The 22778-nt window shown below is 39.1% G+C and overlaps 1 protein-coding gene across 2 annotated transcripts; it reads right to left on the bottom strand.

Moving 5' to 3' along the window:
- Positions 1-49: 49 nt before the first annotated feature.
- nckap1l (NCK associated protein 1 like) lies at positions 50-21920 on the bottom strand. 2 transcript variants are annotated; one of them, XM_079682108.1, is made up of 32 exons: positions 21713-21920; positions 20324-20434; positions 19221-19313; positions 18565-18621; positions 18087-18229; positions 17329-17419; positions 16021-16158; positions 15590-15638; positions 15142-15298; positions 14445-14501; positions 14263-14359; positions 13933-14042; positions 13553-13685; positions 13115-13196; positions 12961-13019; positions 12726-12871; positions 12503-12635; positions 11939-12058; positions 11446-11585; positions 10611-10742; positions 9297-9515; positions 8911-9041; positions 7519-7616; positions 6878-6971; positions 5884-5966; positions 5541-5621; positions 4610-4703; positions 4381-4497; positions 3657-3766; positions 3208-3297; positions 2203-2332; positions 50-1466 (listed from the first exon to the last, which is right to left on the bottom strand). In XM_079682108.1, exons 1-31 carry the CDS (start codon positions 21800-21802, stop codon positions 2216-2218), a joined length of 3372 nt encoding a protein of 1123 aa, XP_079538234.1. In that variant the 5' UTR covers positions 21803-21920; the 3' UTR covers positions 50-1466; positions 2203-2215. The 2 variants fall into 2 exon arrangements, with proteins under 2 accessions (XP_079538234.1, XP_079538233.1); XM_079682107.1 differs by lacking the exon at positions 50-1466 and having other exon boundaries at positions 1736-2332.
- Between the last annotated feature and the right edge of the window lie 858 nt (positions 21921-22778).

Raw genomic sequence — 22778 nt, 5'->3', positions numbered from 1 at the left:
TCTGTGTCACCAACACAATCAGCAGAGAGTCTTTATATCAGGACCAGAGTTTCCACCATTAACTGTCCTCAGGGTCCTGGGACAGGATTCACTGTTTATTTAAATGTAACACATTATATCACGACCACAATTACTAAAATAAAAATGACAAACTGTATTATATACTTTTAGATTACATTTTCTTTTTTTTAAATATCATAAATTAAACACTTTACTTTAAAGGTGGGGTAGGTCATTTTGGAGAAACCAGCTCGAGTGCACTAGAATTTGAAAATACACAGCTGGAACAAATCTGCCACTTCCTTACAGAGCACCCCCTCCGACATACACGAACGAGCACATGACCAATGAGTGCACAAGATAAGTTTGTGCACAGATGGAAGGCTGACAGGCAGGTAGGCCATCCAGTTATTTTAGCCGGGCTGGCTAAAATGATTGGTCGTGCTTTTTACTTTTTTTACAGGCTTCCACTGATGAAATTTTTTTATGGATTTTTTGTCAAAGCACTTAAGATATTCATTGCTATCGGGATGTTAAGAGCATTACATGTAATATAACAAAAAGTGTATCTCGAGCCAGTTTCTCAAACTTACCTACCCCACCTTTAAGTGCAGCTATTAACTAAGCAGCATACACACAATTATAGTTTATAACACTTCACACTGTTGTTATAAGCATATTTAAGGATATTTTAAGTGTTTGCCTCCACGTATGGGTGTCTACAGGAGATGAATTTAATGATGAAATAAAAATGAGCAAACCTCCCAACTGATATTTGGCTATTCTCTTGGTACACAACAGTCATTATACATTTAAAAAAAACTCCACAAACTGGATATCATTTGTTTAGTTTTAGCAGTTTACTACTTATTACTTAATATCATTTGTTTAGTTTTGACCATTATCCATTTTTACCTGGATAATATGTATTAGGCCCGTCTGTTTTTTCCCTGGGACTTTAGCGTTTTATAAACATGCACACTTATACTGTTTATGCATAAAGTATGTGATTTAGTAATGTGCTGTTTTAAGTATCTGTCATTTATTTATTCATGAATTTTCAACTGCGTATTCATGTAAGTGTTGCCTGTGGTGGGAATCAAACCTCTTGTGAGAGGTCTGAGTCTCTCGGCCTTAGACGCTGATGCCCTAAATACAACACACACACACACACACACACACACACACACACACACACACACACACACACACACACACACACACACACACACACACACACACACACACACACACACACACACACACACACACACACACACACACACACACACACACACACACACACACACACACACACACACACACACACACACACACACACACACACACACACACACACACACACACACACACACACACACACACACACACACACACACACATGCAGCACAGCAACAGATGTGAACATCCAGATCTCCAGTGTGGCAACCAATAGCTGCAGAACACTGCAGGGTGAGAAGGGAGGAGACAGAAGGAAAAGCATGAAGAGGTGCAGTACTCATTGCAAATATAAAATAAACATAGGATAATCTATAATTAGCAAAAGGGCTTTCGTTTTGCAAAACTTGAGTGCATCATTACATTTGAGCATGAAAAAATGACTTTCATCCAAGGATAAAGGCTGGGAGGGGGGAGGATGGACTGGACAAAGACGAGGAAAACTTGTTTCGATATATAGAACAGAAATGTGTAAGAACACATGCTTTTCAGCAACTTATTAAAATAATGAGAAATCTTTATTGAACTTTATGTCATGGCACTGGTGTGTAAAATGAAAGAGTGATATATCAACACATGTCGGATTTGCATTTAAATTATTCAAGTTAATTTTAGTAATACTACAGCAAATGTATAGTATAATACTGGCAGATAATAATAATAATAATAATACATTTGATTTCTAAGCGCTTTTTCGGGTGCTCAAAGACACTTTACAATGGTGATAAAAAGGAAATAAAATAAAATATAAAAAGTAACCCTATTAAAACAGCAACACAACATAAGATTAGATTAGATAAGCACCATAAAAGTATTTCTACAGTTTGTAAAACAACACAAAACCACAGGAAGCTATGGTTAACCTGGTGGAAATGCATAGAAGTGTATGAAAAAGAGACTCAGGGCAATAAAAACAAAAATATGCAAGCATATTCAAATATTGTTTGGAAAAATATAGAATACATCAAAGAAATCCTCAGCCCAGAGTGACGATGAAGCTCCGGTACACTTCTCTGTAGGCGTTTCTGAGAAGAACATACGGGAAGCAGCTCTCCAGCATGTCCTGGCTCAAGAACGGAGACTCCTCCACAATCTGAGAAGGGCAGTGTTTAAAGGGTTAAAACAAAACCCAATAAAAAAAGATATATCTGCAGCAACCCCATTCGCTTCTACTGAAGACATCAACCTTTAGGTCACTAATATACCTTTTTGTTAGTAATTGTACTAATACTGATAGGCGCATTGAGAACATGTCCCACACATAGGAGAAAAGAATGTTTTTGATGGGGATTATTTTCAGCGGTCGATAAGTTTGCATTTGGTGTCCTTATTTAAGGCAGGAGGACATTGCAAGTGTGATTGTCTCAAACTACAGCACCCATTTTATCTTTTGAAGGAACATGTCACCTTGTGCAACAATGTGGCTAAATTATGTATTTTTAAGGGGAAGAAAATTGAACAGACAATACCTGTTGGTGAGAACCATTCATTGCCAGTTTTGGTATTTTATTGTGATTTGTTGACAATACAAAAACATTTATTGTAATAATATAAACAAAATGTGCATGGTGATGACATTGCATTACACAAAGATCCTTTAATATTTGATGAGGATTTGGTTGTTGTTTAATTTGTTTTGCACTTTCTCTACTTTAGTGTAAGCGGAGGTCTTTCTATTCTGGATATGGAAAAAGCCCTCAAATAATTTGCAATTTTAATTCTACTTTCAGTTGAACATATTAACTCCATAGAGTTTATGAGTGGTCCTTAACGACTTATTTGTTAATTATTCATTTATTAATGCTTTAAAGATAAGGGAAAAGCCATTATAGAAGCGGGGATGGATTATTATAAGGAGAAAACCTCTTAATGAAGGGTCTTAGGTTTTCCCATTAGTCAATTCATAAATCCACTTACGTCTTATTGTACATTTAAAAAACATAATTAGTATTGTGCTGGCAAACCTACCAAATGTAGGAGCAGGTAGACGGACTCTCGGTTTTTGCTCTCCATTCTTTCCACATTTTGTCCCAACTGAAGCAGAGTGGAGGAGGCCAGCTGTGGAATAACACACAGTTAAAAAAGATCAAAGGATTGAAATGTTTTTACTCTGTTGGACTCAACTGGAGCAAGGGTTGGCAGTGTGCTCAGAAAGCTAATGTGCCCCAGAAACAATTTAAAACAATTTTCTGGTGCTACTTGCCTCAAGTGGGAAAACGATCCAATATGTCACATGGAAAAGTATTATTTATGTATTTCTTTATTTTTTATTTATTCAAATAAGCCTAATTGAACCCCTTAGGTCAATTGTTAACACCAATGAACCACAGTAAATTGATTTTTTGAAGCCAGAACATAACAATTGACGTTTTAAAAATGCAAAAGGTAGGAAACATAATACAGTGTTTGCTGCTCACCAGGAGAAACTCTTTGAGGTGCTGCTCTATGTTCTTGTTCTGGACGGTGAACATGGCAGCAGCCAGCTGGTTGATAGCTGTAGCTAAACAGTGGATGTTGTTGTTGTGACCTGAGAAAATAAAATCACAAAATTCAACACTGAAAAATAAAAAGAACAGAAAAGTCAGGTCCTGTAACTTTAGCTATGCAGAGGATGTTTTCGTGACCAGACAATTAGAGAAATGGACTGATCCGTAAAACTTAAGAGGAAATGCACTGAGCGTACTTCCTCAGGCTGAAAGGGTAGATCTATTTCCGACACGCCAATGGAAAATAGAGACAAAGAAAATGATCTGAGACAAACGCCACCCTGTGCTTTGATAGAAATCTTAGCTATTTGCTGCTCTTAATGTTGCAGTCCAGGCTTGGAGCCAAGCTGTTAGGGTCACCAGGGCCACATGCCAAGACTAACTGTATCAATGCACGTCAGCCAAACTTATCTGTAAACAAAAGTCTCTCAACAGAAACGTGTTTCTCGTTAACCAACATACTTGGGACCACGTCAGACGGACTGGAAAGTATGATGCACAGAGATGCTTATAAGCCTAATGTTTCAGGGTGGAGTACCTTCTTTATACCCTATCAGCAGCTGGTGAGTAATAGCTGGAAGAAGAAGCGATTAGTAGTGTGTTGAGGCCTCAAAAGCAGTGTGTAGCAGCTGAAAGTCAATGAATTGATATGCACCTCCATGCTCTCGGCTGTAGAAAGAGTTGGGGTCCAGGGCCAGGGTAGGCAGGGACACGGCGACATACACCAGCAGCAGACAGGACAGCTTGTACTCCTCATCAACTGACGTGTTATCTGCAGGGTTTTTCCAAGAAGACATTCAAATATGAAAGAACACTCTCTTCCCGGTGACTAAGCCATTAGATCAAACTGTCTACAGAAGTGGCACTAATAGTCTGAGTGTTACCTGTCTGCATATTTCTGATGGCTGCGACCAGGGCAGGATCAATATCACATGGAAAGCCTGCCGCAGAAGCCAGCTCGAAAACACTCAGAGTCACCTGTAAGATCACAAAGGATTAAATCAAGTGCAGAAGCTTCTTACATGAAGTGCAATTCAAAAGTAATGCGTCATTTCAATTGTCATCATTTTGCTGCTTTTTATTGCTGATAAAACAAGGTCGGTAGGATGTGCGTTGTGTATTTAATGTAGCAGCCACAAAAGTGACAAACTGTATATGTAATGACACTAAATCAGCATTGGGTGCTTTTTTCCTGACACAGGTTTTGATCTCGCCCTATTTCTGGTTGCATGAATGGTTGGCCTGTCTGGGCACAATGTTTCCACTGATGTGGTTTAAATTGAAGCGCTGCAGCGGCCATCAGGGTCTCTCTCACGGAGGCATGAGGGGGCTGCTGACGTCTTTGGGGTTATCCTGGCCCCGGCTGTCATGCCTCAATCAGAGGCCAGACGTACGTAGGGGAGGGGGAGTTCATGAGTCACGGTCACAAGGATTGCTCCAAAGGGAGATAAGGAATTTAATTTGATTGGTACTAGAGTACAGAACCAAATATTCCTATGCAACTCTGAGATCTAATGTTGCACACTATCCATTGTGCTTCAGTATATTCTAGATTCTTAACCTCTGGGGGCAATCAGTACATTCCCCAAAGTCTCTAACGAAATACATTAGGATGAATGTCAATACAATATGTCTTCAACCTAAATGTTCCCACAATATGTCAGCCCTGTGAAAATAAACTGTTAACATGCTGTTGATAAATGTGATGGGATGATTCATGCACAGTGAAAGCTTGATTATTGCACTTCCAGTCCTCCGTGGGATCTCAAAATATTGATGCTTTTTTTTATATTGTAGTTAAAAGCTGTGTTTCACCTTGATGTCCATTTCAGGAGAGACGAAGTCTCTCAGGCACTCGATGGGCCCGATCAGGTACGGACAGTGCTTATTCAGGACCTAGTTCAAAGGATTACATGACAAAATATATTTCTGAGATGAAGAAAATATATGTCTTCATACCTGATGAAGGAAAGACTGTAAAGCCATTTCCAGGTGTTACAAACAGTCAACAAAGAAAATAAAGATCAAGAATTAAGCGCATGTTTTCCATTATCAAAATGTATCATATTCTATATTTGCACCTACACCATCAAAAACATTTTCATCAATACTTTAGCCATCTTAGAGTTTTTATATCATCATGAAAGGTTGTTATTACTTCTTTCAGACAGTCCTGTGCCATGGATCTGAAGGACAGGATCACCCCGATGATGGTCATCCTCTTCAGCACGTTCTCTCCACCTGTGGAAGTGCATATCAAAAGATGAAAGGCTTGCTGGTGGATGTGAAGCATTACATCTGTGAACTCCAGAATGTTACTGTTGCTTATTGTATGGATGTTTTTTTGTAGTAATGAATAAGTAGACTGGACTAATGATATGACTGGCAGCTCACATAGTTATTTCCACGTCAATTAGTTCTTATACATGCTCTAAGAAATGAGAGAGCTAGTATAGATGACCGAGTAATAGTAATTTATATATATATATATATATATATATATATATATATATATATATATATATAATGAGGTTTTTCCACCAAGAGATCTAAAGTAGATACTTGAAGGACTTAAAATGAGGAGAAAATCATAGACACTTCTTTTAGATATATACATTATATATATATTTTGTTTCAGCAATGTGGATGTTTCCGGGTCTGCCTTCCTCATCCACTGTTTCTAAGACTAAATAAAAAGAGTATAATGTGAAAGTTCAGGCCCTGTGTAAATGTATTTCTTCAGCCTAGAGGAGCACTTAACTTGATATAAATCAATTGAGTAAAACCCATTTTCTCCTATGTTTGTCTTTTTTCAAAATGGATTTAGTCTGTTTGTTTGTCCTGCGTCTGACTGTTTGAGTATTTCATTCTTCTATGATGGATTATATAAGTGATTGACAGAGAAAAGGGCCCTGCAGTATGTTTTCCTTTACGTGAGTAAGTATAGACATGATAAGGACTTCAGCTTAGTGAGATTTATCTGCAGCACTCCTCTGCTTCTTGTTACCGTTGCTCTTCTTCGTCTGTTTATTTCCTCCCTAAGTACTTTGTGATCTCTGTCAGCCTTTACAGGACCTTCCACTTTGATCAATTCCTTTTCTTTTCAACCCCATACCTCTCCCTTCACATCCACGTCTCTATCCACTTCTCACCTGTCAGCCTCTTCTTAAGATTAGCCATTTCCTCTGGCTTATCGAAGTTGTTCCTCATCTGTACCAAGACGTCCATATTCTCTCTCACCAGTTTCTAACACAGGGGAGAAGAAAGTGAAACAAAACCCCCTTCAGGTCGGAATTATGATGGACAGAGGCCTGAGCTGTGACAGATCTGCCTCTCAGTAAGTTCAGAGCTCCTCACTTCAATCTTAGGTGTAAAAGTGTGGAGCCTGACGCAGTACAGCAGTGAGAACTGCTTTAGAAGAGGTTTACAGGTTTGTCAAGACAAAGCGTTGTTTTGAAGCGCTAATTCCCTGCAATATGTGTAATTGTGTACATTATAATAATTTATTTTAAAATCATAATTAAATTAAATGTATCTCAAAGGAAACCATTATGACTTATAAATTAATTTGAGCTCATGAATCCGGCTATAGTAAACACGTTTATGGATAGTTCATTATATTAGTTTTTTAAAACGTGTTTTTTTCCTCTACATTGCTTCCAACTACTGTTCTCTGCCTTTGAAGGGCAAAACAAGTATATTTCTAAAGACAAGTAATACTCATCAAAGGTAATTCAGCAGGTAATTGATCGACATACTTGAAATGAGCTCATAACATCACACTGTAACATACCTTCAGCTCACTGACTTGAGAGGTGATGTGCCACATCAGGTTCTCACTCAGAAACTTCAGACCGTACGGACCAATTAGCTCCGCCAGGGACTGTAACTCTGTTCACAAGGTGATACAAGTAATTTAGGATCATGATTAAAGGGAGATAGAACAGACTATTAAATTGATGTCAAGCAGCCAAACATGTTTACAAAAACAAACAACAGGAACAAGCTAAGGTGGAGGCATATTGTTACCGCAGTGGTGTTTTACAGGAGTCTAAAACAAAGCTTGACTCTCTACCATGGACACAATAAGAAAGATTAAATGAGATATGTAAGTGTAGCTGAATCAATGAGAGAGGGAGACAACTGTAACTATTAAAGCTTTCACCCAGCTCAACATCTCTGTCTGATTATGGATGGATAAGGACGTGTGTGGTTAACATTGGAGGTGGTTAATGGATTGGCCAGTGAGTCAATGTGAGGCACGCAGATACCTCAATACGTAAATATAGGCAACAATGATGACATTGTGCGGGGGCATCTATTGAGGTGCAGTGGTCTCCAAAGTAGCATTATGTTAGCATCTCTATTTTTGTATGCAATAGCTGGAGTGGAGTGAATAGAAGCCTTAATACAACTATGATGAGGTCCACTCCTCCTACAAGGCAGTGTGGAGGCAGAACAGGAGGCTTTGTGGAGGAGTGACAAGTCATGCTGAAATAGAACTGAACTTTACATTAGCCAGGCAATGTCAAAATAAACTGTATCACAGGCAGCATGACCGAAAAAACACCCCAATAACAAGGTCCTCATCCCTTTGAGCAATAACACTTCAGCTCCATCTGTATGACGTGTCACATAAATGAACAAGATTTGAAGTATTTGAGAAATGAGTCACGTCTTGGATCCATTGGACCATGGTCATTTAACCTTCGAGTACCAAAAAAACATTTCCTATTGATGCCTTTTTGCTCTTTTCATAGTAATGTTCCAAATAATCTCCGAAAATACTTAAAAAACTGCAGCAGGGCGTTGGTTTTACTTGACAAAGTACACAGCTATATGACTAAAATATTTCCATTACATGCAGCAATATCATGCACCACACTATTTTAGCAAAGATAAAATAAACAAGTTCACGTTGAAACCTCCAACATGTAGAGTTGTTTCTGTGGGTACTAGCTCTGTATGTCACTGATGACTGTCATCTGTTACTTTGTCCTACGACACAATATGCAATAAAAGTCAGAGTTGATATTTAAGAAGGTGCAAAAGTAAAAATGCTAACTTTTTAAATAGAGTTATGATTATTCCTCCAGATGTAATGAACGATGTACCATGAGATTCACATTGACATTATGATGGATGATAGGGATTAAAATACTATAATTAGGCTCTGGGGCCCGACCTGATATATCCGAAAACTCCTCTGCTCTGAAACTTGGCTCGTTGTCAGTAGCGGTGTTGATGAAGCAGTGCATCGTGGGACAGTGAACGATGAGGGAGTTGCTGGCCTGACGCAAGAGACTCTCTAGGTACCTGAGGTGCAGAAAGAAACAGACAAGACAACATTTGCTCAGGCTTAAGTCAACAGAAATTCGGATTGAAGAGAGATAAAGTCAGAAACAAAGAAGAGAGAGGAGAGGGATAGAAAACAAAAGCAGAGAGAGAGGAACTTGCATGCACGACACTTCCTGTTTTGTTATATGTCAATGAAGCTTTATACATATGTGGATGTGTGTAATTGATTGAGCATTTGCAGCATAGAGTAGATAGCTCATTCTGTACACACACCAGGTAGTGAAGATAGTGGTAATGGTCTGCCCTCCACGTGAGTCCAGGGGCTGTGTTTGCTGCAGCAGGACATTCTTCACCAGCCGGGTGATGTCCACATTGATGTAGCTGGAGAGGCAGTGCAGGCTGGCTGTATAGGCTCTCAACGCCGCCAGGAGGTCCGAGGGCCGGGCTATCTCCTGGGTGGTCTGGTTGTAATTTGCCATTCTCACGATGATCCTGGAGAAACATGTTTAACCAACGTCACTTATCTCCAGGACGTAATCGGCTGAGGGCTGACAGATGGGACATTAAAACGGGTTAAACGAGCCATGGTGGCATGGTACTATACTCTCCTGAGGTCAGCCCATTCACCGCTCCAGGGCTTTTCTGAAATTGTATTTATTTTTTGACAGGGCCCTTAATTTTCCCTCTGTCTCTTCCTGACTTAGAGTGTATTTACAATGTTTGCCAAGGAAGGACCAATCACTGCGAGCGCGCTGTGACTCAAGGGTGCTAATTTTAGGGTGACAGGGGAGATAATCATCAGCTAAGACAGGGAGACTAAGCAGAGCATATACACAGAAACATTAGGTTGCCCTGGTACCAATCCCTAATCTAAATAACAGTTAGAACTGAAATGACACAGAGCAAGGGAGTGACTTGATGGATCTCTTGTCAGGTTTTTAAGTGGGTGCAGCACAGTCTGACACAGAGGTATCTGATCGAAAAGCAGGGCTCATTATAATGATGGAGGTGACACCTAATAAAAGAGAAGCTCCTGATGATTCTCTTATTGTCAGGAGGAGAACAAAAACTGTGTGCAAATCTGTGGGTGACAATTTGGAAAAAAATGCAGCTTGATATGCCTTTGAGTTTTCCCTGAGCTCCGTCACATCCGGGTCATTTTTACAGACCAAGTTCAGCAGGGAGGTCAGCCTATTGGACAGTTACCATTTCAGAATTCAAGAGCGGACATAGAGAGGGAAATTACAAAAATATGTTACTACACTCAGTAAAATTATACATCGGATTTACACACTGGCAGAGAAAATCAATATTACATGGACAATGTGTTTCTTTCACAATGGAAGCTGGCACCCAAGTTCCATAATTAGCATATTTCTGACAGGAATTGTTTATGGAGTGACGAGAACAATATAACTGATGTAACATTAAAAAAGCTTCTACTGCACATCAGATAGGGGAAGTAAAAATCACAAATGTCACCTCTGGGACTTTTTATGCGTCATGAGGACTCATCACATCATCCTCATTTTTACATGTACAGTATATAAATATATTAGAATTCCCCCCCATCCCCACTCAGCATACTCAGAGAGACGTGTCTCCAGATGGGAAATGAGGAACTCTGTGGGAACGACAATGTGGTCAAAGACAACAAAGTCACTGCAGAGGCTGTAGGAGGAGCACAGCTCTGTCAGTATCAGATGCATCTTGTCCACACTAGGAGAAGAAAGAAAGAGAGAGGGGGGGGGGATTCTTTAGGAAAAATATTTTGACAGTGACTGTATTATGGATGAGCTATTCTAAGACAAATAAGGTCATAAACATGGTAGAGTATTGTAAAACATCTCCAAACTGAGGCAGCAAGGATGAAATCTGAGAAAAGGGAGAGAGACAGAATTACAGCTCTTCATACCTAATTAGTGAGGTTTCCAAAGTAGATGGATACAGAATAGGGTCCAACAATGAAAACGCCAACATGAAATGTGCTGACAGTAAAAGTGCTTTTTTAATATGCTGAGGCGTTTTGTTTCTTATTTTTAATAGCTTGATTCATTAGCTGTCAACCCTGACTGATTCAACTTGAAGGGTAATAAAGCTCGAAACAGCAAATGCCTTGTCGGCGAAAGCATTTTAATCCTGTCTAACTGATAACTCCAGGAGAGAAACACGTGATGAGGTGAAGGAAATCATTTGGACATGTCAGCAGATATTAATATGTTTCTAGCTACATGAACTGCATTAACCTACTTCCAACCTTGGAGGAATATACTTTGTGAAATGTTTATTTAATTGCAGTTTGACCGGAACAAATGCTGTTGATAATGCTTAATGTCTCCAGAAATCAGGGATTCAGTGTAATTATTGAACAATCAGGCAGAGAGATAAGAATAGAACGTGGGGGAATGAAAAGAAACCTGACTTGGTAACGACGATGCGGTCTTTCCTCATGCTTTCAGCGCCTGGTTTCTCTTTCTGGACCTCTCCCTTCTTTTGCACCGGCTTCTTTTGCTTTCTGTGGCGAGCGGCGCTGATGGCCTCTGCACAGTGCCTGGGCTGCAGCTGAGGGGTTATCAAGTGGAAAAATGTGTATGCAGAGATGTAAAGAAAAACAGAAAGGAAGAGGAAGATTTCAGCAAACAAATATTTTCTTTTATCTCGGATACACTCAGTCAAAAAGTAAACACTTTCTTCATATTCTCCTCAAGGGATTACAAAAACAATCCTGCATTATCAACTCCAGAGATAAGGCCCTAGCTTATCACTTTATTCAAATTCTCAATTCTGTCCACTGCCTGCAGCCAAACTCACCGATGCCAAGCTGAGACTAGTGTGATTATATTTGGATATTGAGGTTGCTGGAATCAATCTCAGCTAGATAATTAGTTTTGAAAAAATACTGAAATAGACTTCACCTGGTCATTGAGGTTGCACTGCTCAGCACATATATCTAACACAATACTGCTGGTCTGCTTGGCTATCTGCTCCAGGAAGGTCACACACAGGCGCAGACTCCTCTTCTCCATTGCCTCTGTCTAGACACACAAACAAACACGCCATGTGAAACTGTGCAAATCCTGTATATACTATGATAACGTTTTCAGGATTTGTTGTGCCTTGTACATTCACTACAGCCTTACATGATCAGAGCGAATGATGAAGCAAAAGCTTCTCCCCGACTTCTTCTTTATCCACTTTCAAATGAAAATCAAAGGCTTGTACAAAGGCACAGACAAATCACACATTCACTCAAAGGGAGAATGCATATTTTTTTCATATTTCTCTCATAGCAACATTTAATAATGATTAACTTTTAACTTTAAATGATATTTTAGTTAAGGCAGCAAAAGCTACAGCATATTTTCAATATCCCTACACATATGCTGTCATGATGGAGCTGGTGACTTGCAGTGTAAGACGTCTTAAATGCTTCTCAGCTCCTTATTAATGACTTGGTTAACACATAACTGAATACTGACCTCTTCTGGGCAGAGCGGGTGTCCACACTGGCTGAAGTGAGAACAGGCAATCGGGAAGGCCATGAGGTAACGCTTCATGTTGATATCCTCACTGCTCTGGCAAAACATCTTCTCAAAAACACGTGGGTAGAAACTGGAAAACAATTAAGAGAATAAACAGTTAGTGCATCCAAGTATTCAACCTTTTAAGAGAAGGGAAGAGGAGAGGAAAGAAGAAACGGACCCCAGGATGGACACCTCAGATGTTTCCTGCAGAAGATCTTCCGCACTGTCCACCATCCTTGTGTGAAACTGAATCAGGTTCATCACCTTCGCTAAGTCGGTGTACTCCTTTAGAGGAAGAGGGGCCTTGTTCACACTTGTGTAGGCCTAAAACAGAGCACAAAAACACTTTAAGGTGGCCTTCAACAAGATTTATAATGACAAATGAATACTGTGCAATACATCAACCTAAATACCTGCAATCTCAGCCAATCCAGTCGAATTGCTCTGAAGTCAAACTCCTCTTTGTTTTCCACTGAAGATAGAGATGGAAACATCATTATTCAAACACCAATGAACTATTGGATGGTGAATACAAGTAAGATAACCTGCAGGATGTTGTTGTGATACCTTGTTTGATTGACAAAGCAGAGAGGGTTGAGACGAATGAGGTCAACAGGACTGACTCCTCTTCTGGACAAACATACATGTTCTACAGAGGAGGAATAACATAGATACATGTATGAAGAAGAAGAAGAATAAGAACCTGTACTGTGTACTATCTACATGTAACACTTATCTTGGGCTATGCTATCTGACTCGAAAGATTCTGAGTTCTACTAGAGTGGATAGACAGGTAAGTAATTAGACCAATGACCAGGTGGTTTGAATAGAACAGCCGGCAAGTTACTGACGAAATAGACAAATAGACAAAACATTAAACATAGACAATGAATATTTTCTGCAGTATGATCAGAGGTAAGTATTTCACCTTTCCCTTGTTTTCTGATTTCTGTGACTTAGTAAATGGTATGGATACAATAAAATAGTATGTATGCCTTCTGCTACCTGTATGGTGTCATTGAGGACCATGGCATCAAACTGTGCCAGGTACTGGACATGGTAGCGCTGAACTACGTAGTTGTACTTGCTCATCAGACCTCGTAACTTCTCCATGTGGAACAGCAGCTCTGCCATCTGACTGCAAGCAAAACACCAAACAACATGAATCACTTTGTATTAGATTTCACAATTAAATGTGTACAAATAACCCACTCTATAACCTCTTTTCACATTATAGGATACTACGAAAGACTATATAGCTTCTGCACTGTGGAGAGACTTAATCATTTGTAGCGGGGGAGCTGCAACCTGCTCCCTGCTAGATTTTGGCACACTAAAATGACACTCCAGGCATTTTCTCCCTCTGCACCTACAGTAGGACCTACTTGTCAACGTAGTCCTCGGGCGTCTTTATCTTTGGCATATTCTCAGAGTGTCTGACGAGCCACAGGACCTCGTCACGGGAGAATGACAGAGCCATGAAGACAAACAGGGCCTAAGGGATTTGATTGGCACACAGAACAGAGGCGTCATTCCAAATAATTCACCCCTCCTATCCAACTATTCCCCAGAGTCCAAGATGTGTGCAGGATGTAAGCTGGATCAAAGCTACTGTTTTACATAAGTTATGCTATCAGAATTTCATTTTAGATTTATGACAATGTATAAACTCATTTAAATTCCTGGGCACAGCTGTTATTCCCGTTTACTTCTACCTTTGGTCCCAGAAGTCCAGGTTCATCTTCCAGAACTTTATATAATTCCTTCAACGCTCCTCTCAGAAACTCCCTCCTCTCTCTGTGCATAGCTCCACTGGTAAGAACACAGGAAATGGACATCAATGAATATTTGTGACACAGAAATGTTCAAACTTTGCTTAGTTTCCTGTAAGTCTCACCTGTTGAGTAAAGCATGCTCACGGCATTCCTTGATGTCTGCAACTCGCTTGTTATATCTGAATTAAAATAAGAAATAGTTGTCATGGAATATCAAACATTTGAAATTGTTGACAGGAGAGTTGTGGACAGATGTATCTTTTTTATTGTCATACTTGCCATGAGTCAAATCAAGCAATTTTAGGGGGAATTCACATTTTAGTTATTGGTAATGTTATGTATTCTTCAACAGAACTACCTACATTAAAAACTGTTTTGTAAACTATAATATCAAATGAATTATTTAAAACAGTATGTTTCATTATGTTTTTATATTGTTTATTGCAAACATTCATCCTTTACAACCTTTTTAATTGCTTAAATGTTTTATTGTGTTATTGGCAATATTTGTTTTTAATGTGATCATTTCCAACCAAAAATCATAACACAAATAGTTGATTTTAAAAACCTTTATAGTATGTGGCCGTATTAAGTCTTTTGATAGAGTCATGGTCCAGCTACTGTATTTAAATCCAGAATTAATCAAAGAAACCTGACGAGAGGTCCTTATCAGGAGATTTTAAAGCTCTTCAGAGGAGATTTGTTAATTGTTTGAAATATGAGGTTGTATTATCTGGCACAAATTGCCCATTATTTCTTCTTACATGTTCATTCATCACTAGTAATACTTCTCAAACTGTAGCAGTGCAGCTTACACACCCTTTGATGTTGATGAAGAGGTCCTCGGAGACCTTGTGTATGTTGAGAACCTCGTCTCTGGTGAGGATGAGGAAGAGGCCGCTCCGCAGAGCCATCTTCCACAGCTCCTGAGAGGCCTGGTTGACGTTCAGGCTGCTGTGGCACAACAGGAAGCCGACTGCAAAGAGCACAGTCAGCAAGATTTAAGAAACAACAACCTGTGGCGCTGGACGCCTTCTGCTTCATATGACAACTGGTAATGCCTCTGAGGTAAAGTAATAATATCTTTACTTTTACTGTACTATGTTTGTGTGTACTTCTACTGTCATATTGTATACGTGTTGGATATCAGTATGTCTGAAATGTGCTTAAAAATGTGTAAACATTTTAAAACGCTGCATATGTTCATAACATTTATATGTTGTTAATAAAGAGAACAGATGGCAGATTCAGTATGAGTAATACATACTTATTATCCATCGCTCCATCACCTCCATAGACAGGTATTCACATGCCATCTGTGATAAATAACAAGCCCATTAACTGCCAATACAAACACATTCATTATAGCCTTAAATGTTCTAAACCTACTGTATTAAAAAGTAAAACGTATCAGTTAAACGTTATGTTAACAACATATTGATTCCTCCTGTGTTATTGTTCTTCCTTCAAGACAATATATTGTTTTTATCTTACTTGAAATAGTTACCATCATCCCTAAATATGGTAAAAAGAAATGAAAAAATCCACATTTATAATAAAGCTCAGAAGACCTGGCTGTGTCCTCAAAAATAAATGGTGTCTTTTCAAAAATAAATTGAAGCCTGGAGGTTCCTTTTTTGGCTGTACTAGTGTTTCCAATATGAAGAGGCCACAGGCAACAGGATTCATAACACTCACAGTGTCGCAGCAGGCCGGGTCCAGCATGGCGGCTGGAGCACTCAGCAGGCTGAGGAGCTGGGCGCTACGCCACTGCTCTGCTGGCAGGTTCCTGCGTGGGTAGACCATCCTCAGAGACAGCAAGGCCGCTGTCACAGACTGGGAGAGACACGGAGAAGAAAAGGGAGGAAGTGAGAAAGGAAACTGGAGAGAGGCAGACACAGGAAGAGGGCAAAATGACAGAGATACAGAGAGATGGCAATGCTCCACTACGAATTATAGCAGAAACCAGCTGGAGGCTGAAAAGCTGTGTTTTTCGCACATAGGCATATTTTATGGTCCACTACACAGACCACACAGACGAGTCAGTGTAAAAGCAGTAAATAAAGTGATGAATCATCTGACCATCTGTCAACATGTTGTTATTCGGTTTCCTGCATCTGGCAGTTGAAAAAAATAAAGTGTGATCTTGGAGAGGTTGACAATGAAATGCACCTTTTTATCTACTGTCTATTATATCAGAATATATTGTGCAGACCTTTTGTTAAAATGTTTGCAAAAAGTCCTGATTAGTTTTCATTGTCTGCTGAACATAGTGAGAGCAGTGTTTGCAGGAGTGCAGACAGCTGTGCCAACTAGTTCAGTTTGTGTTAGATAACAGTGACATGGAAGTTTGATGTTTGAAAGGTACATCAAACATCACTTGCTATAACAGGCACATCTGGGCCTCAGATGTGCCTGTTATAGCCGAAATGTCCAAGGAGATTGTCCAAACAATATTTGCTTTGACATTGTTTGGCTTTGTTTGACATGCATACAGGTGCGTTATGTTATTGCTCCTGTTTGTTATCTTTGTACTGTCTTGTATAAATAATAACTTACTCACTGAAGCAAAAGGTTTGTATGATTTGTGTTGTATTGTGTTAGTCTTGGGTAAAGCATCTGCAATGTACAGCTATAGTCTTCGTAGTTGCATGTCTGCATTCAACTCGGAAAGAGCTGTCACCTCATCCTCATCCAACACCTTTAGGAGGACGTCTGACCTTGTCACATTATATTAGTGCCTGTCCTCCCTGCATGGAAAGCCTGTGCATGCTGTTGAATAATAAGGTGTAGTGACATACTGTAACAAGACAATAACAGAAGTGTGTATCATTTCATATTTGTGTTCTCTGTTTAGATATACAGCATTATTTGGACAAGGTTAATCAAATCTGACAATTTAGTTTATTTTACTGTGCCACCATCTCTGTTTAATTCATGTAAATCACAAACTGTTGATATAGCTTTGAATTGCACTGTATATAATCAGTGGCACATGGAGCTTACTTTTGTGTGAGGGCCAAACTCTTCCGTGAGCTTCTTCAAAGGATGCTCATACTCCACAAACATCTGGCCGAGCCGCGGGTAGGATGGGTCACTGCAGGATCCAACACAGTATGCAATTAATCAAGGCGAAGGAAAAGAAGTAGGACATAATAATAATATATCAATTCTAATACTGTGCCACTCTAGCAGTCCCTACAGGGATTTTACTGATAATACTAAAGTCTGGGAAATGATATCATTCTTTTACAACTTTATTTTTGAGTGGTTGAAATAATGCAGAGTTGTTTCTTCTCAAGAGGCTTCCCCACATGTGGTTTGAAATGTAAATGTGATTCTAAAATGTACAGCATGTGTTTGTGTTCCCTGCTCACGTCTCAAACTCAGATAAATATCCTCTGAGGGAATAAATAAATATGCAAAGTGGGCGGACTCAAAATGTCAGATTACCACTTGGCACTCAGAAAAGGTTAGCGGTGGCTGCTCAATGTCTGCAGCAATTAAGATTGTAATTAATTTTGAGGATCAGAGAAATGTTCATATTGATGGATGTGGAAACTCGTAATGGCTTTAATTAAACCACTTCAATTAAGTGTTTGTTCATTGGAAAGCTGCGCATGGCAAATTATTTCTGAATGTTATCTTGATCAATAGGAATGGGGATTCTTAGTGCATATATTGTGTCCATTTTCTTTGCACTATGTAATGTTAAATTAATGTATCCAATCATATCAAGCATTAGCAGTATCATGTTTTCTCACCTGCTCCCATTGGTCATCTCATGGGCGCAGTTGAACATTCCCACCAGTGCCTTCTTATCATCGATACGAGACAGTGTGATGATAACAGACGTATAGGTGATGATCAGATCCAAGTAGTTCTTGGTGAAGTCAAAGTTGACTGCCTAAAATCAAAATGTCAGTGTGGTCAGTGGCTCGGAAATTACTGTTAGTACTTCAGTCTCATCAGGACATATGTCAAAATACAAAAGCATATACGTAATGCACGAAGAAAGAGATCCCACGCAATTATGATAAATACAAGAACTGAACAGAAGGAGGCTGCGGGCGGTGAGGAAAGAAAACACAACCTGCATTAGCAGGAAGGTGTAAACAACATACAGCAGATTGAATGAAGAGACAACTGAATGACAGCTTGTCAGATTAATAGCAGATGTTGTGCAAACTTCAGTGTTTCCCCTAATTTATAAAAAATATATATTGTATTCAGTATACTTACAATATCAAAGAAGCACTGACAGGCATCTATGGTGTTCAGCAGCTCATACACGTGATCCTAATGAGGAAGAGAAAAGGATCGGTTCAGAAAACAGACATTTACACCATGTTAAGCCTCTGAATTGATTTCATAAACACATTCTCATGTTCAGAGATTCCTGTGGCCTAAACATCATTACAAATTTGCATATTTATTTTTATAACGTCATGATTGAGTAATTTTCAATCTTACAAAAACAGATGATGCATTGGCCTGGCTGCGACCTCCTTCACAGATGTATGCTAATGTGAGGGGAGGTGTGACAAACTGCACAAAACACAGAGTGAGCTAAATGTCCTCCATATTGGGAATAAAATCAGTTATTTTCTATGTAGAAATAAGCCACTTTATATGTAAATGTATTCCGGAAACCTAAATAGCGGAAGAAAGGATTAATTAAAAAAGGAGAATAACAAACATTATCAATATCTTCTATTATCAGATTTGTTTTTGTATAGGAAAGTAAGAATAATGTATATTTATCCATCATCTTTTTAATGTTTGTAAATGTAGACAGTTGTTATGTGGTGCTTATGTTTCTTCCTCTGAAGTTGTCATGTAGGTCCTTGTCATGCAAATGGAATTCAAACCTTAACAAGAATAAAAGAAATCCTCACCCTGAACTCGATGACATCCAGGAACGAGTCGTAGTAGCTCGTTGTGGCTGCCAACACTTCAGATTTCTGTCGCTGGATGCTGTTCAGATTTTGCTGCAAAAAAAAATTTCATCACAACTTTGGTCAGTTTTTTTCAAATTGTTGTTAATTAGCTCCACTTGCTTGTTGATAAAACCACATCAGCTATGTGCAAATCTTTAAATGAATGGATTATTGTAAGGTAAGGCAAGACGCAGAGGCAATTCAAAGTGCTTTACATGATTATTAACACATGATAATAGAACAGAGAGGAACACAATAAATAAACATAATGGAATAACAGTTTCATAAAAACAATGCATTAATGAGATATAAAATAGTTCAAAAACAACATTGTAAATACGGTAGTGCTAAAACAAGTTAAAAGGTATTGTTTTTAGTCCCGACTTAAAAGAACTCAGCGTTGGTGAAGACCTCAGGTTTTCTGGAAGTTTATTCCATTTGTGGGGAGCATAAAAACTAAAAGCAGCTTCGGCGTGTTTGGTTCTGAGCCGGGGAACAATGAGTAAGCCCGCCCCCGATAATCTCAGAGCTCTGGGGGGCTCGTAACAGGGCAGCATGTCAGACATACAGTATAATGGGGTCCGAAACCATTTAATGCTTTATAAGTTAACAATATCATTTTAAAATCGATTCTGTAAGCTACTGGTGGTGACTCTGGCAGCGGCGTTCTGGATTAGTTGTAGTTTTCTAACCGATTTTTTACAGAGACCTGTAAATACACTATTATTATTGTAGTATGTAAACAAAACAGATGATTATATGAGATATAACCTGTGCACTGATATTATGAGCCATATCAGAAAATGAGTCTTGTAGAGATTGTGTTATAGTTGTGAAAGGCCAGGAATGACATGCATGGGATCACAATATTATCACTTTGACCAAATGTCATAATGTTTTTTAGTATATCACACAATAACTAATTACCTAAATTGTCTAAAAATGTTGTCTCAAGATCCAAAACAACTTCCTCATTACATCAAAACAAAACATGAAGATATAGTAAAAGCATGTCCATGTTAATAAAGCAGGAAGGGAAAAACAGTCGCAGTTACACTCACAATGTTTCCTCTGAAGTCAATGTTGGGGAATTTCTTGTTGATGTACTTGATGGCGGTCTCCATGGATTTATCATTCAGGAGGGAGAGCCGCAGCTTAGGGTCTGCACAGGTCTGCAGCAGAGATTAGAAAAAGATAGAGATGTGAGGATGTGATGCGAGCAGTTTGTACATCATACCGTAACACTCGGCCTGATATTTGTCCTGATTCACCTGGGCATGTATGGCAGTTAAACCCTTTATTTTTAAACACGTCTTCATGCCCGACGGGTTCTCCTGACAGGATAAAATTGTTGTTGTTTTTTTAAACATTTTGACTGGCATCCAACCACTGGTTTGCAGAGCTAGCTTGTCAGATGATGAATCCACAGACCATCTGTGAAGATTGTGGGCAGAATGGGTAATATTTCTCTCCCCGCCTCCCTCAGAAACCCTGAAGGTGACCTTGAGCAGTATAGTTATCTCTGAACTGCTCCTGTGAGGCTGACAGTAGAAGGCAGTGTAGCAGCTCGTAAGTCTGACTGCAGGAATATAAAGTAATGGATGCATGTTCAGCACATCTCTACCAGGCTCAAAATAAGACTGCTCTTCCACTTCTCCTCATGAACATACACACTCAAATAGGGAAACTGAATAGGGGATGGATGTGTGTGTGCGTGTGCGTGTGCGTGTGCGTGTGCGTGTGCGTGTGCGTGTGTGTGTGTGTGTGTGTGTGTGGCTGTGCGCACAGAACACAAAACATTTTATATTTTCTCATGAGTGAAACTTCCTGTATGTCACGTTCAGTCAAGTGTGGGTTGTCAAGATAAAGCAAACATTCGTTCTGTGGAATCAATCAATATTAGTTAATTCCATTAACCCTGTAATGTCTTATTGTACTGGTCTGTTTGCATCTAATCTGATTGGTGAGTTTCATAGCATTCAGTTTAGAATAACTAAAACTAAAGTTGACAGACAGCTCAGACTGACTTCCTGTTCACACTTCCTCTTTGGAGAAATAAGCTCACTTGCAGTTAGAACATAGTTCTGCATATACAGCAAAAACAAATTGTTTAAAAAAACTCATATTATTTCATTACGACAGTTTGAGTTACAGCTCCTACATATTTTATTGATTTTAAGTAACAGTGCATTACTATTGTATTAGTGATGCATCCTTATAAGACTCTGTAGTACTTTTGTGCATTACAGATAAAATACATTTAAGTTTAGCTTCATACAGTCATTGTCTCTACCTTGTGTTTACTTTCAAATATATATTGGCATTGTGTAATGGCTATATGCAGTTCAACATTTTGAAAACCAATAAAGCGTAAGCGTATAACATGAAAGTGAAGTTCCTTATTTCTGTTACTCAGACCTCCGCCTACATAAATCTTCCTGCTCCCTCACCTTTTTAATGTAGTTCATGCGGATTAACACCCCACTGCCTCTGTCATTGAGGATGGTGAGTTTCTCTGCCAGTTTCTGTTGGTAGTCCATGGCTCCAGAAACACCAAACCTCTCTTTCCGCTCAAGCCTTGGCCTCCTGGTCCTGTGTAGCGCTCGAAACAAGTGCACCCGGAGCCTCACCCTGACACAAGGTCACATGGGGCTCTTTGGGGGGGGTGGAGTCATGACTTGGGAGCATACACTGAAAAGAAATAATAAAACAAATAATTAATGTTTGAGAGTCAATTTGCAAACTTACTGTAACTGGATATCACAATGAGAATATAAATGTATTGAACACATTCAATAACTACCTAAAGTTACCAACTGTTGGCACAATTAATACTTTGGTATTTTTGGATTTATAGCCAGATTTCAAGAAATAACATTCTTTAAATCTACAGATTTATCACCAACACTTTGATTTGAATCTGGACAGAAAACATATGCTGCATATACCATTTTATGTAAATGAGGGGGCAAGGTCGTGTTTCCTGTCTGTTAAACTGCCTTTTTTGTTATGAATAGTTTGAGCTACTTCCTCCTGCTCTGTAAAAGAACTCCTGTAAACAAGGAAGTTGGTCCAAACTACAGTATATGATTGTTATTTAAAATAGTGTGCACTGAATATATAATAATATTACAGAAAAAATAATGAGTAAATTAGAAAAAAGAGGAACAGGATGGAATTTTCAGCCCAGACCTGAAACAAAAGGAATCTCACTCCCCACAAGATGTCACTGTCTACCAAGTGAAGCTGTGTGTCTCTGACGGATAGGGGATCAATTATGCAACCGTAGATACATTTTTCTCCACCGATTGTCATCTATCCAGGAGAATTTGATTCCTACAGTAAATGTGCAATAACTCATCTTGAGAACTCAATCTCACACCCAAAACTGTACTTGGATGAGATGCGTTGAACGCTATAACCACATGTTAAGTTTTGTTTGACCATCCTTTGTTGTGACATAATTGGATCAAAAGACTCCTGCATTTTGGGTTGGAACCTTGTTTCAATGTGTTG

This window comes from Notothenia rossii (genome assembly GCF_949606895.1).
Source record: "Notothenia rossii genome assembly, chromosome: 5".
In the NCBI taxonomy this organism is placed as follows: Eukaryota; Metazoa; Chordata; class Actinopteri; order Perciformes; family Nototheniidae; genus Notothenia; species Notothenia rossii.
This window is presented reverse-complemented; position numbering and strand designations above follow the sequence as displayed.

Bases quoted from the DNA above. Each gene is read 5' to 3' on its own strand.
- nckap1l (XM_079682108.1), bottom strand. From the start codon at position 21,802: ATGGACTACCAACAGAAACTGGCAGAGAAACTCACCATCCTCAATGAC. The intron at 11,586-11,938 runs GTGAAGTCTATT...ATAACCCCTCAG, and splicing joins AGTGCAACCTCAATGACCAG to CTGCAGCCCAGGCACTGTGC. The intron at 5,967-6,877 runs GTGAGAAGTGGA...GCACTTCCACAG, and splicing joins TCTTAAGAAGAGGCTGACAG to GTGGAGAGAACGTGCTGAAG.